The following is a 15,430-nucleotide window of genomic DNA, read 5'->3' as shown; positions in this document are numbered from 1 at the left end:
GCTGTCCATTTAAAAAAAGATTTGAGAGAAAATTACTTGTAAGTAATTTGAAAATTGTGGCCACACCCTGGTAATACCTAATTACAGCCTTAGGCAGACTGTACAACTGTGTTACGAATAGAGAACCTTTGCTTCTAAGAAGTATCTGTTCTAGGAACCCAATCCTAGTGTGGTAGAAACTGTTATAGTTGTATTTTTGTTTTGTTTTGTTTTGTTCGAGATAAGAGTCTCGCTCTGCTGCCCAGGCTGGAGTACAGTGGTGTGATCTCGGCTCACTGCAACCTCTGCCTCCCAGGTTCAAGCTATTCTCCTGCCTCAGCCTCCCAAGTAATGGGGATTACAAGCGCATGCCACCACGCCCAGCTAATTTTTGTATTTTTACTGGAGATGGGGTTTCACTAGATTGGCCACACTGGTCTCGAAATACAGACCTTAGGTGATCCACCCGCATCAGCCTCCCAAAGTGCTGGGATTACAGGCATGAGCCACCGCACCCAGACTTAGTATTCTTAATGAATACTCCAAAATATCTCCTTAAAGCAACAAGGCCTTCTCTCATTTTTCTTTTTGGATTTTTTTTTCCTTCCCCAAAGCTAACGAGTCACCCATACCAAATATTCCTATGTGGCTTCTGTCACCAGCATAACCTTCGTAGAAAACTACTCAGGTTTTTTCATCTTCCCAAGATACGGCAATAACCAAAGGGCTCAAGATACTGTACTCCCAAATTCCTACAGAACATCTGTGTAATATACCTGTACATCTGTACGGAATGCATCAGTGTAAAGACAATCATGCCCAATTTTAATGACTCTGATGAAAAGCCATTAAATGAATCAGTGCTGGGTTACTAAAATAATTCTCAGGTTTGCTGACTTTAAAAATTATATTTTTAATTATAGAATATTGTTAGAATAATACAAACACTAGGATAACTGTGACCAATACCATAAGGAAAACTGTTCTACATATTGATTTGTTCATTCATTCTCCACAACCATAGAAAACAGGCACAAAGTGTTCACGGGATGTGCAGAGGCAGCCAGGGACTTGGGAGCAGAAGGCATGCAAAAAGCATTAGTGAAGGGAGTCTGATGCATGAGTTCTATACAAAGTTCAACACAGCAAACGGGCAACAACTGGCAGAAAGAGGAGACAGCTGGTGTGGCCCTTGTCCTTTAAGTTTCCCAGCTAGATTGTTCATGTATGGAGATAGCTGGGTGCTTAGAAGCCTTGTTTTAAGCCCTTCACCTCCAAGAAGCCAAAAGCAGCAGCAGGAACTGGTTGGGGTGGGGCAAGAACAGTAGGGAAGGAAAAGGGGGTGAAATACAGTTAGGTCATAGAAATGCGGTCATCTATGGCCACTCCCAAGCTGATACCCATAGTGGCTCACAGAAGCAACAGGAGAACTTTGACATTTATTAAAACCATCAGCAACATATATGAGAAAAGACATATTTGAGTTTAGTTACCAAGAACATGTGTCACCCGACAATTAAAATATGGATACCCACAGTCTGCTAGATTTTGTAAATAACAAAAAAAAATGCTCCTTGCCTGAGTTTGTCCTTAAAAAGGAGTGGCAACATGAAGGAACCCCCCTGGAAGATGGGTTACTTTAAAGGTTGTGTTATTAACAAGTGATGTGGTCCCACACAGCTGTGGGTCACAATAACTCATTATAGTACCCACCCAGAGAGACCACTGGCTCCTTTAACACCAAGTCCCAAAAAGCTATGGCAAAACATTTTAAAAATGTTACAACATTCACAATAAAGAACAGTAGCAATAAAGCACAGTAGAAATAAACTGGGGGTACTCTCAAAAGATATTCCTCACTCCAGTCCCATTTTCTGGGCACCAATTCCCTTCCACCCCAACATGCTTGGATAGCATCAACACTTGAGATATTTCTTAATTCCTACCTGGACTGAGATTAGGAAAACTGACACTACTGGGCTTAAATTGGGCGAACTGTTATTTTAACCACTTATATCTGTAGGGTGGGAGGATGGAAATACATTCCTACTGAGGTTCGTTAATTCCTTCTGACTAAGCCAAAGAGTTCTTCATTGCCATAGAAGATAATTCATTCTGAGAATAGGACAATCGACCTATTTGTCTGGTCATTATCTTCCACAATTGACAAACACATACAAACAAGTGCTTAGCTCTGTACAAAGACAGACCTTACAGGAGAGTGCACACTAAAGCACTAGTGTTTAAATTATTTTCCATAATGAAAAAAGGACATTTCTCACATTGGAGTTATGTCTATACTTCTGTCACATGACTCACATCACCCAAGAACATGCTAAGTCTCTGTAAATTCAGTTTCTATTAGAAAAACCACAGGAATACACATTACTGTACATACACATGCCCTGATGCAAGCTAAGATAAACACTGGGATGTGGCCCTTATCAAATCTTAGAGTTAGCAGGACAGGAAGAGTTGATCTTAGAGGGGAAAGAATACACAAACGACCTACATTCCTTGGGAAGGGACTCTGTGGTTCCTTCCCTGAAGGACTCAATTCCACTTGCTCCTTACACTTAACTGTCACTGATGGTCCTATCTTTTCTTGAAGATATTTTCTATACAATATTCCCTATAATGATCCCCAAAGAAAATTCATAAATCTGATTAATGGCAGTAATAACTGTGGGCATCTTCTGCTAAAGTCACCATCATTGATTGGTCCTTGGTCCCCAAACCTGTGTCTCATTTTTCCTTTCCAACCGTATCTTCAGTTAGCTTTCACAAAGATGCAAGCTTTAAAGGAGCTAATTAGAAACAATGAGGAGGAGAAAAGTTACAATCATTGCCTTCATCGTGCAAAATCTTGCCCTCAGGAAGATGGAAAAGATACAAATGCATGAGCAACTCAAGGAAAAAGCCCTTTGGAAGGGAAGATGTGTGTGCCCAACTACTATGGTGTGTGAATAGGTGTGGCAATTTAGGCAGAGTCTCTAGTTGCCTTTTTCCAAAGCAGCCATGACCACCCTATTACAGTCCCACGTTTCACTTAGCATAGTTCCTTGGGCCAAGGATGGGAGAAAATAACATTGAAAGATTTACTCCATTTCCAGGCCTGGGCATTCACCAGCATTTGTCCCCTGGTCTTCAGATTTCCAGTTACTTGTGGGGCTGATTTTAATGAAGTAACCCATTGAGTGAATAAAAATCACCATTTTGGAGGAGATAACATTCCCAAAGCTGAGGGTCAGAATTTCACATGGCTTGTCATCTCTGATGGTTTAAATTGTGGCCCACAACTAGGAGAGTATGATAAAAGCAGCTCAGTCTTGAGGGCGTTCATTGATATCAAATAAAATTGTATCTTCAAATGAATCATTTCTCAGCCATCATAATTACAGGACTTAGTCCGTATGAACTCTCTTATGTTTAATAAGAGCTGAGCTCCTGCTGAAACTCTTCTCACATTCGGTACATTCATAAGGTTTCTCTCCCGTGTGAACTCTTTGATGTGTGATGAGGTTGGAACTCTGGGTGAAACCTTTCCCGCACTGCACACACTCGTAGGGCTTCTCCCCTGTGTGGGTTCTCTGATGTTTAATTAGATCTGACCTTTCACCAAAGCTTCGCCAACACTCATTACACTCATAAGGCTTCTCTCCAGTGTGAATTTTCTGGTGTGTGATGAGATGAGAGCTCCGGCTGAAGCTTTTCCCACAAGCATTGCATTCATATGGCTTCTCTCCAGTGTGAGTTCTCTGGTGCTGAACCAAGTGTGAGATGCGGCTGAAATTTTCCCCACATTCGTTACAGTGGTACGGCTTCTCTCCCGTGTGGGCTCTGCGATGACGCACAAGGTCGGAGTTCTGACTGAAATTCTTCCCACACTCATCACACTTGTAGGGCCTCTCCCCTGTGTGGACTCGATAGTGTTTGATGAGATCAGATCTCTCACTGAAGCCTCGGCCACATTCGTTACATTCATAAGGTTTCTCGCCTGTGTGGGTCCTCTGGTGCTGAGCTAGGTGAGAGCTCCGGCTGAAGCTTTTCCCACACTCCTCACACTCATAGGGTTTCTCACCACTGTGGGTCCTTTGGTGTTGGATTAGGTGAGAGAGACGGCAGAAACTTTTTCCACACTCGTTACATTTGTGAGGCTTCTCTCCAGTGTGGATTGTCTGATGCTGAATCAGGTGAGAACTTCTTCCAAAACTTTTCCCACACTCGTTACAGTCATAAGGCCTCTCCCCAGTATGTGTTCTTTGATGCTGAATAAGGTGTGAGCTGCGACTGAAGCCTTTTCCACATTCATAACATTTATAGGGTCTGTCTCCAGTGTGGGTCTTCTGATGTCGATTAAGGTCTGAGATCTGACTGAAGGCCTTTCCACAATGAGAACATATATGATAGCGGATGCCTGTGTGGACTTCTTTGTGGACAAGTAGATCAGTGACTTGTTGGAGAGGATAGCTTACCCACTCTTCTGCTGTTAAATCTCCCCATTGTCTTTCTGACCTATCTCCACTTTCAAAGCCCTCTTCACTTTCAGGATTTTCCTCAGCATTCTCAGCAGGTCTTTCAGATGTAGTCCCAAATTGTACATCTTCACTAATCTCTTGCTTGGGATTTACCTCGTTCTCACTCCTGATCTCAAAATCTGTAATAAAAAGTAAACAATAAGACTAGTAAGTACAAAAATTACCTATTGTGTGCCAGGCACTATACTAAATTTTTTTTTTTTTAGACAGAGTCTCACTGTGTTGCCTTGGCTGGAGTGCAGTGGTGTGATCTTGGCTCACTGCAACCTCTGCCTCCTGGGTTCAAGCAATTCTCCTGTCTCAGCCTCCTGAGTAGCTGGGACTACAGGTGCACGCCACCACGCCCAGCTAATTTTTTTATTTTTAGTAGACACAGGGTTTCACCATATTGGTCAGGCTGGTCTTGAACTTCTGAGCCACTGTGGCCAGCCTAAATTATTTATATTCTTCATCACATATATTCTTTATCACAGCTATTCTGAGAGTCAGGAATTGTGATTATTTCTACTTCATTAACGAGAAATCCAAGACCCAGACAAGTGAATTGACTTGCTCAAGGCCATAGTAGATGGTAGAGCCAGTATTCAAACTCAGGTCTGTCAAAATTAACGTTCTGTATCGCTGTAATTAATGATTCATTAAGAAAACTATACAGGCCAGGTGCCGTGGCTCACGCATGTAATCCTAACACTTTAGGAGGCCAAGTCAGGAGGAACACTTAAGGCCAGGAGTTCAAGACCAGCCTGGGCAATATAGGGAGAACCCATCTCTACAAAAAAATTTTAAAAATTAGGTGGATGTGGTGGCATGCAACTGTAGTCCCAGCTACTCAGGAGGCTGAGGTAAGAGGATCACTTGAGCCCAGGAGTTCAAGGCTGCAATAAGCTGTGATTGTGCCACTGCACACCAATATGGGTGACAGAACGAGACCCTGTCTCTTAAAAAAAAAAAACTATATATATTTGTGTTTTGAAAGAACACTGGAAGCAGAAAATATGAGACTCTAAATTAGAATATCTAAAAGGCAAGATTCTAGGTATTTTGTGAGTATGTATTTTTTAACTTGCCAAGTCTTCATCATTAGTAGCATCATAAAATATTTACTAAGAAGCCACTGTGTTTTTGTTTGTTTGTTTTGTTTTGTTTTTTGAGATGGAATTTCACTCTTGTTGCCCAGGCCGGAGTGCAATGGCGCAATCTCCGCTCACTGTAACCTCTGCCTCCTGGGTTCAAGCAATTCTCCTGCCTCATCTTTCCGAGTAGCTGGGATTACAGGTTCCCGCCACCACATCCAGCTATTTTCTTGTATTTTTAGTAGAGACAGGTTTTACCATGTTGGCCAGGCTGGTCTTGAACTCCTGATCTCAGGTGATCTGCCCGCCTCGGCCTCCCAAACTGCTGGGATTACAGGCGTGAGCCACCGTGCCTGGCCAGAACCAACTATGTTAATATGGAGAAAAATGAATCTTTACCTATGTCATAGTTGACAGAAAAGTGACTGACAAATGTCACTTCCTACTTTTCAGTGACCTTTTAATGAAAATAGGAGTGGGAAAGTTGAAGAAGGAAAAAAGATGTCTGGCTGAGAACATTCTTGGCATTGTCTAAGTATATTTCACATGCAGTCTTTAAATGAAAATCAAAATACACAACCACTGTCTACAAGGAGTTTTATACCAGACACTGCATTCTCCAAATTGGGTTTCTTAGTACACTCTTCAGAAAGAAAGTATGTATTTTGGGAGAAAAGGGTTCATGGATAAACTGGGTTGGTAAATGGTACATACAATATCATTTCCTTCAAAATTCACAATGCCTAATAACACATTAAAGGTTCTAAGGAATCCTGAGGTAAAAAGGCCTTATAAGGCCAGATGCAGTAGCTCAGGCCTCTAATCCCAGCATTTTGGGAGGCTGATGCAGGAGGATCACTTGAGCCTAGGAGTTTGAGACCAGCCTGTGCAACATAGGGAGGTCTCGCTTCTATTAAAAATAAAAAGAGGCAGGCCAGGCGCGGTGGCTCACGTCTGTAATCCCAGCACTTTGGGAGGCCGAGGTGGGCAGATCACGAGGTCAGGAGATCGAGACCATCCTGGCTAACACGGTGAAACCCCATCTCTAAAAAAAAAAAAATGCAAAAATTAGCTGAGTGTGGTGGTGGGCGCCTGTAGTCCCAGCTACTCGGGAGGCTAAGGCAGGAGAATGGCGTGAACCTGGGAGGCAGAGCTTGCAGTGAGCTGAGATCACGCCACTGCACTCCAGCCTGGGCAACAGAGCAAGACTCCATCTCATAAAAAAATAAATAAATAATAAAAAAATAAAAAGAAGCTGAGCATGGTGCCTCACGCCTGTATTCCTAGCACTTTGGGAGGCCGAGGTGGGCGGATCACTTGAGGTCAGGAGTTCAAGACCAGCCTGACCAACATGGTGAAACCCCGTCTCCACTAAAAATACAAAAATTAGCTGAGCGTGGTGGCATGCAACTGTAATCACAGCTAGTCGGGAGGCTGAGGCAGGAGAATTGCTTGAACTCAGGAGGCGGAGGTTGCAGTGAGCCAAGATCGGGCCACTGCACTCCAGTCTGGGCAACAGACTGAGACTCTATTTCAAAAAAATAGATTAATTAATTTAAAATTTTTTAAAAAATTAAAAGAATTAGCCGGGCAAGGTGGTACGCATCTGTGATCCCAGCTACTCAGGAAGCTGAGATGGGAGGATGACCTGGGCCTGGGAAGTCAAGGCTGCAATGAGTTGTGATCGTGCCACTGCACTCCAGCCTGGGCAACAGAACAAGATCCTGTCTCCAAAAAAAAAAAAAAAAAGCCTTGTAATCATTTTTAAACCCATTCCCATTGCCAAACTTATTTGGGCAAGAAACCAGTTTTTTGGCGCTTCCATCCTTCTAACAAGTGCTTTTGGGGCTAAACTGTAGAATTGTAAATTCACATTTTTTAAAGATTGTCATTTTTTGCTTTTGTTGGATTAAGTGGAATATTTGGGTTACAGACTGCAATAGATCTGGATAGATAACTATTTATGGTTACTTTTATAAAGAAAGGATTCAAGAAACTAGGGACATCAGAGAAAGCTCAAGTTAAAAAGGAAAGCCCTCAGAGTTGCCTTTTGTTCTGAAAAAGGCTATGGGAATAAAGATTTCAAAAACAGGATTAATCCTAATGAATGGCAGATGACCTAGTGACCCATACACGCTTGCTAATGTCTGTCAAGTCTTGACAGGAGGCAAAGTGAGGCAAAGTGAGTCAAAAGACCGTTCAGCTCAAGAATACACTCTTTATTCTAGTTACACCCAGACCAAAGTACAGCAAAGAGAGAAGACAGGCTTGCAGACCATGAAAAAAAAATCAGCTGCCCTCTCTAATAGAATTTGTGATCTATTTCAGCATTCTTGTGGAACAGCATTTGACACACTACAAATCTATCATCATCAACACTGAAACATCTCTAGATGAGAACCTACTCAGCTAAGGAACTTGAGGCAAAGCTAGGGCTCTGAAGCCAAAACAAACACAAAAAGGTGGCTTTCGCCCTCCCATGAACCTGGGTTAGAATCCCCTCATCTTTTAGCACCCTAGAGTAAAAGCACTAGTTACGGGGGCATTTATATTCTGGCAAGCACTATTATGCCAGACCTGTTTGGTCAGTGATCTGTACAAACAGGCTGGAGATTGGAAAATGACTCAGGGCACAAGAAATCTGAACGTCTAAAACGTGCAGAAGCAGTTTTTTTCTTTTTAGACAATATGACCTGGATGTTCCCACATTCAAAGATCTGCCTGAGGACTCATGTCAAGCCAATATCCAATTAAGTGCTTTAAAAAATCAAACCACTAGGCTGTGTTGAAAGAACTAAGTCATTTTGACACGATCTCAAAAACGTGGAGGCAAAGAAAGGTAGAATCCTTACTTACCTAGTGAGACAACATTTCCATAATTCTCCTGCATAACATCCCGGTAAAGGTCCCTCTGTGCAGCGTCCAGAGGTCTCCATTCTTCCCGGGTGAGATACATGGCCATATCTTCAAACGTCACAGGTGCCTGAAATCACACGATACTTCCCTACTATTCTGTATTTAGGACTTCTTGAAATTAGATACATGATTAGAAATATTCAGGAGGAAAAATATATTAAATGTGACCTATAGAGTCCAAATAAGAAATAAACAAGCAAAAAAGAGATGTGGTAAAGAAGGCAGCAATTTATGAGCTGATTGCTCTGGTCCCATGGCCAGCTATCCTTGCCCCACTCAGGAACTTTATCCTCTGGCTGTGACTTTCTCAGGACATATCTGGCACTTGCATCGCTCCATACCTTTACTCATCATGTTCCTCTTTTCCTGGAATATCCTTCTCACACTAGAGAAATTCTACTACTCTTTAAGGTCCCACTGCAGTACCAACTGTTCTTCAATGCCCCCTACCCCTCTGCACGGCTCCACTCCCCTTGGATGCCCCAGATAGACTTAATCACGCCCACTTCTTGGGAGTGATTCCCACACTACTGCACTTTGTTCCTACAGCAAGTAGAGCACTTACTACGTTGTGCCACGCTTAAGTGGATGCGCCTTTCTCCCTACAGACTGTGAACTGTGAGCTGTGAGCTAGAAGGTAGCGTCCATCTCGTCCATCTTTTATCTCCCCAGTATTTAAAGGTATACAGCAGGTGTTCGATATATGTTTGTTTGTGACTATACTGGCCTGGTACTAGGCCCCTGGAGGCAGAATATCGAAGCCAGCGAATTACTAATCCCAGGGAATTTCCCACAGGGACTTGCAGAGCAGAGAAACGCCGGACGAGGTGGGTAAGCAGAGACAAGGTCTGAGAAGCCACCTCCGGCTTACCTGGGACCCAGCCATGAGCAGGGCGGCTGCCATCTCGAGCACAAGGGTTCGCCTCCAGGGAGAGAGAGCAGGAAAAGCAGCTAGCAGACAGCGCTGAAGGAGGCGAAAAGCAGGGCGTGAGGCACGGAAAACAGGCCCTGCCCACTCCCCAGGGCTGGAGTTTTGGCCCCAAGGCGGGCAGGGAGGGCCCTGGACCAGGGCCGGGTCACTCTCCTCCCTGACCCTTGAGCGCGACCCGCCCTCTGGGTCTCCGCCACAGCGGGGTGGAGGCAATGCCGGAATCTACTAGGACAGCCCCCTGGCTGGGTCCCTCCCGCGCCGGGGGTTAGACCGCCGCTGTCTCAGGGAGGAGGCGCTCAGCTCAGCCCAGGGAACGCCTCCGCTCTGCCATCTCGAGGCCGGGTCCTTTCCGGCAGCTGCCTCAGCCAATCAGCGAGCGAAGTTCGTGAACCACTCTGCCAATCAGAGGCGGAACACTATGCCCGCCTCCCACAGCCTGGCCAAGAGCCTCTAGTGCGCCTGTGCCTGCCCCCATGGCCTGCCGGGAGTTGGAGTTCCACTCCCGCGTACAAAAGCTAGCCAGAGGCCAAAAGCCAAGGAGGGAAAAGAACAAAAGGGTGAAAAAGTAAGCGCGTCCTCCCAGTCAGGGCGGAGTATTCTCGCTTTTTTCTTATGGAGACTGCAGCACGATTAAGCTAGAGGCTGCCCTGCTTCGCCTCACGTCCCTAGAAGCTTCTCTTGAGTCGGGCCTTATTATCTGCGAAGTCAGGCCAATTTAGGCGCTGGCCTGCGTTGAGCTGAGCTAGAATTAGCCCCTGCTTGACAGCACAGGCCGGAGAGGGAAGCGGCAGCCGCCCACTCCCCAGGGGAGACTCGGAGGCTGCGCTGGAACTTTGAGCCCCGCCCACGCACTACATGTCCCAGCAGCGCCTGCGGCGGCGCGGCTGTGTACGGAATACAACTCCCGAGAGGCCCCGCGCCGCCCCGCGCCGGGGCGACTCGGGAGTGCGGTCGGCAGTAGAGCCTGGCGGTGTCTCGGCTTCAGCGCTTTAACCCTGTAGGGGCGTGCGACTGCGTCCTTCTCAAGGGGGCGCCCCTCGAGCGGCGGGCTGAGTGGCGTCCAGCGGCGGGGAGGCGAAAACCCTGGGGGACTCAGAAGCGGGTGGCGGTGTAGGGCGTGTAAGGAGGAGATAGCCAGGCCCCTGGGTGGGGTGGGGAGGGGGGCGGGGGCGGGCCCTCCTTAGCGTCCCAGAGGGCTTGTCTGCTACAGGGGCTCCCAGCGGCCTCCCGCACCGAAGGGACCCTGGGCGTCTGAGGCCCTGATCCGGGCGGGCCTTCAGGATGTTAGCAGTCCCTGTCCGGTTGAAGGTAGGAAGCCGAAAACCCGAGTGGGGGACGAACAGACTTACCTCCTGTCCCGCAAAAGATCCACTAGATCGTCGTCTCCAAAACCTGAGAGACCGCGAACGGATTCCAGAGCCGCAGCGTTCTCTCAGACCTGGCGTTCAGAAAGATTCTAGAGAGCACGGGCAGGTCCCGGAGGTCTCAGACCCGCAGGTAGATCTCGAATTCGTAGACTTGCAGGCGAAGCCCAGATATCGTAGGCTGATCCTAAAGACTCAGATTCCCGAGGCCTCAGACTCGCAGGCAGCTCAGAGAAACCACAGGCTCATAGGCAGATCCCTGAGACCACAGAGGCTGGCCAAGAAACCACCAGCAACTAAGCTGCATTCAGCTGGAGTTCCTCGGAACGGGAGGACTCGCAGCTCTCCCTTTCCCCAGCCAGGATGAGGGAATTAGACAATGGAAGTCGAGCACTGGGGAAAGCAGGCATTCTGCGTGGGGAAGAGCTCCCAGCTCGCTGTAGCCTTGGAGAGGGAAGTGATGGAAAAAGAATATAGCAGCTTATTAGGGACTCCCACCCTCTTCAAGTTATAAATATCCCCAGAACCTTGGCTACGTGCCCGGAAGCCTGTTGTCTCTAACTGTACAGGAGACTTCTCTGCCTGGGCTGGGAAAGGGGCCTTTCTTTTGTTTTGCAGATAGATCCACCCACTGAGGAACTTGAAAATTTTTTTCAAACATAACTCCAGGCCTTGCTTTTATTAGTGAGTGTCCTGTTCCCAGTGCCCGGTTATTTATGATTAAATTACTCAAGTGTCTAAAAAGAACAGAAGGACCCGCCCCAGCCATAATGCAGACTTTCCCATTCCTTCTCTTTCCACCCGCAACTGTGGGGCTAAGAATTCTTAAGATGTCACAGAATTATACCATCCTACCTCATCTAAAGTCGATCCGAGGCTGGTCCGATGGTAGTGGGTTACCAGAACTTAGTAACATTAATAACTCTAAAGTTAGTATACAACCCCCCACTGCTAAATTTGGCTATAAAAATAAAATTGATCTGAGCACCATATAAAATGGAATCCTGGAGGGTCCCCTAGAGGCAGTATCCCCAGTGGAAAGAGCGTGGGCCTCAAGGTCAGACAAGCCTGGTTTGGAATCCAGGCTGTGTATCCTTTGGAAAGTCATTGAATCCAGGCGCATTTCCTTTTCTCTAAAATGAGGGTCATCATACCTAAGGATGTTGTGAGGCGTGAGTGAGATGATGAAAGCGTTCCAGAGAGTGCGCTCTTGGATGATAGCCGTTACTTTTTATTAACCCTGGCTTTGGTGGTAAGGGAAACTTCCAGAAATGCTTGTGGGTATATTGGATAGCTCAGAAAATCTGGGAAATCAAAGTGGCTCAATAGCTGTGAGGAACTGTGGGTGACTTTATCCTCACATCGTGTTTCTTCCAGAAATTCAGACGCAACAGAGGTTAGGCCAGTTTGGTGGGTTCCAGTGAGCGGTGTGTTGAGCCTAGTAGAGCATAGGTACTTGGGGTTGCCAAAACCCCAGCAAGTTGAGGCTTCACGCTCAGGGAAACTTCTGGGTCAGAGGTTAATAACCACGCTCCTTGTAGCGAGGAGGAGGGGAGCCTTTCTGACTAGCTGAAGTAATTGCAGGTTTCTAACTGGGCCTAAGGTGAGCTGAGGGCTTGAGCCCCTCAGCCCAGCGGGGGTCCCTTTTCATCCCTTCTCTGACAGATTGCTTTGTAAACTTTCTTAGGCCTTCCCCCCACCCCTTTGCCCCAGTGCTTTAAGCCCTTCTTTGTCTTCTTGCTGTTTTTTTTATTCCTCAGGCCTGCGGGGCGGGGGCGGGGTGGCGCCCAGGACGACTCCCCGGGCTCAGCTTGGCTGCCTGCCTCCTTCTGTAAGTGCTTTTTTTTTCTTCACCTGGGACCCTCTAGAGGTTGGAAAGAGAAGAGAGGCTGGGAGCGGATGGAAAGCATGACTGCATCTGGAGCCCCTGGGGGGAGTGGGGAAGAGGGAGTGGAAGGACAGTGGCTGAGGGGCTTCCTGTTGCAGCCTTCAGCTGGACTCAGGGTTGGGGTCACTGGAGGAGGAGGTGGCTTCCTGCCCCATTGTTCTGGACTGCAGTGTTTCTTGGGAATACTTACTGTATGTGGATTTTCAGTAACCAACTTGGAAAGCTGTATTTGTTCCCATGATTCAGCAAACAATGAGTACCTACTGTGTGCAGAAGCAGCAGGACAGCCTGTCATCACTGGGAAAGAGGCCAGAAGAGCCATTTGGCCAGGGTCTCCAATTTAGGCTTTCAACATTATCTCTAAAGAAGGTTATACATTATGTCGGCTCCACTGGCTGATGGGATCAAAGACCCTCCTTGTATATCCTTAAACCTGTACTCTATTACCAGGCCACTGTGCCTGTGGAGCACTGTAAGTTCCTACCTTTTAATAAATTTTATAATTATCTTGTGAGCAGCACAATTGTCATAGTTTTTTGTATCAGAAACATTAATTTGTTAAACATTTTAAAGCATGCCTTGATGTGTGTAATCCTGTTTTGTCATCTCTTCATTTTCAAACAGATGGGGCACCTCAAAAAATCAAAATGACCTGGGCTTCTCGTGAGCCCTGCTAGGAGGGGTGATAAAGGCTCATCACTGCACAAGGAGTTGGGGACGTGGGGGACACACTGACTTGCAAACAGTCATTGCAGTCCAAGTGCTATAATAAGGGGTGAGCTCGTCTGCACCCAGGAGGGGGTGGACTCCTAGCTGGCGTGGACGGGGGGAGGCTTCACGGAGGAGGTGACATCTGAGCTGGTAAGACTGTAGGAGTTTGGAGGTGGAGAAGGTGGGAGGGAAAGCATTCCAGTCTTCAAGAACAGCATGTGCGAAGGCACGGAGGCGTGAAAGGCCAGAGCATGTTCCAGGCTGGTCAGGATTGGTTATGGCTAGAGGGAATAGTGTGGGGGTGGAGCAGCAGGGGGAGGAAGCAGAGCACGGAGAGTCTCCTATGTCCCCTTGCCTGTCTCCCTGTTTGTCTCTGCCTTTGGCTGTGAATCGCAATGCTAATGATGAGGTAAAGATGCGGGGCTGCCCAGGGACTGGCCTGGGGTGAGGGAGCAGATTGACTCTGCAGAGGAGGGGGAAGTGGAGATGATTGGGAAGCTCTTATGACCTCATGCACTTCAGCTGGTTTTCTCCAAAAAGAATCAATATTTTCTAAAAATGTAGACAATTGCATTAAAAATGCAATACAGACTTATTTAGTATTATTTGGCCTACTTAAAGACATCAAACAGACCCATACTCACTGAACCCTATTCTGTACCAGCTGCTGAGCTGGGAAATAGGACACCACCCCTCACGACTGCAGGGCTGCTGCGTGGAGTAAATGTGAGAATGGTACAGAGGATGGCCTTGGCATACCATGGCCATCACTATTATGCGGGGAGGGAAAACACATCACAGATGTTCTGTGAGGTGAACATATTGCAAAGTGGCTCAGAGCATGACCTGGGCTCTGGGTTCAAATCCAGGTTCTTTCTCCAAAAACAAATGACTTGGCTCACGCCTGTAATCCTAGCACTTTGGGAGGCTGAGGTGGGCGGATCATGAAGTTGGGAGTTCGAGACAAGCCTGATCAACATGGTGAAACCCGTAGCTACTAAAAATACAAAAATTAGCTTGGTATGGTGGCATGGGCCTGTAATCCCAGCTACTCAGGAGGCTGATGCAGGAGAATTGCTTGAACCTGGGAGGCGGAGGTTGCAGTGAGCCAAGATTGTGCCACGCAGTCCAGCCTGGACGACAGAGTGAGATTCTGTCTCAAAAAAAAAAAAAAATTACTCTCAGAACCTTAGTTTTCTCAGTCTGCAAAGACTATAATAATACAAATTCATAGAAAGTAGAATAGTGCTTTCCAGGGCTTGAGGGGAGGAGGAAATGAGTTATTTAAGGAGTATAAAGGTTCAGTTTGCAAGATGAAGAGTTCTAGAGACTGGTTGTACAACAGTATGAATGTACTTAACCTTACTGAATTATATACTTAAACATTTTTAAGATGGGCTGGGTGCGGTGGCTTATGCCTGTAATCCGAGCACTTTGGGAGGCTGAGGCGGGTGGGTCACATGAAGCCAGGAGTTCCAGACCAGCCTGGCCAAGGTGTTGAAACCCCGTCTCTACTAAAAATACGAAAGTTAGCTAGGTCTGGTGGTGTGCACCTGTAATCTCAGCTGCTTAGAAGGCTAAGGCACAAGAATCACTTGAACCCACGAGGCGGAGGTTGTAATGAGCCGAGATCGCGCCACTGCTCTCCAGTCTGGGCAACAGAGAGAGACTGTCTCAAAACAGATTTTTAAAAAACTGCTAAGATGGTTTATGTCATGTGTAGTTTACTACAATTTTTAAAAAACAGTATAATAATAGTAACCTAGTTCATGAGGTCAGAGGGCTCACTGAGGCAATCAATGTAATGTGCTACCCTGTACTCATAGTAACAATAGCTAATATTTACTAATCGGTCACTATGTGTCAGGCCTGATTCTGCTGCTCTCTTTGTATTAACTAAATGAATCCTCACAACAACCCTTTGAGCTAGGAGCTGTTATTACCACTGTTTAACCGATGAAACCAGAAGCATGCAGAAGTTGTATAATGTGCCCAAGATACCCAGCTAGTAAATGCTCAATGATTAATAG

At 46.4% G+C, this 15,430-nt stretch overlaps 1 protein-coding gene and 1 long non-coding RNA gene across 3 annotated transcripts; one reads left to right on the top strand and one right to left on the bottom strand.

Moving 5' to 3' along the window:
* Nucleotides 1–1,399: 1,399 nt before the first annotated feature.
* Nucleotides 1,400–10,917, bottom strand: ZNF436 (zinc finger protein 436). Of its 2 annotated transcripts, XM_001165342.8 has the most exons (4): nt 10,787–10,870; nt 9,378–9,470; nt 8,447–8,573; nt 1,400–4,636 (listed from the first exon to the last, which is right to left on the bottom strand). In XM_001165342.8, the coding sequence occupies exons 2-4, from the start codon at nt 9,408–9,410 to the stop codon at nt 3,384–3,386; spliced, it is 1,413 nt and encodes a 470-aa protein (XP_001165342.1). In that variant the 5' UTR covers nt 9,411–9,470; nt 10,787–10,870; the 3' UTR covers nt 1,400–3,383. The 2 variants fall into 2 exon arrangements, with proteins under 2 accessions (XP_001165342.1, XP_009448815.1); XM_009450540.4 differs by lacking the exon at nt 9,378–9,470 and having other exon boundaries at nt 10,787–10,917.
* On the top strand, nt 10,612–13,206 carry LOC100612826 (uncharacterized). Its single transcript, XR_010154757.1, has 3 exons — nt 10,612–10,745; nt 12,562–12,632; nt 12,936–13,206. It is a non-coding gene; the product is annotated as an uncharacterized LOC100612826 (long non-coding RNA).
* The last annotated feature ends 2,224 nt before the right edge of the window (nt 13,207–15,430 follow it).

The sequence above is a fragment of the Pan troglodytes genome, chromosome 1 (genome assembly GCF_028858775.2).
Source record: "Pan troglodytes isolate AG18354 chromosome 1, NHGRI_mPanTro3-v2.0_pri, whole genome shotgun sequence".
Lineage (NCBI taxonomy): Eukaryota > Metazoa > Chordata > Mammalia > Primates > Hominidae > Pan > Pan troglodytes.
This window is presented reverse-complemented; position numbering and strand designations above follow the sequence as displayed.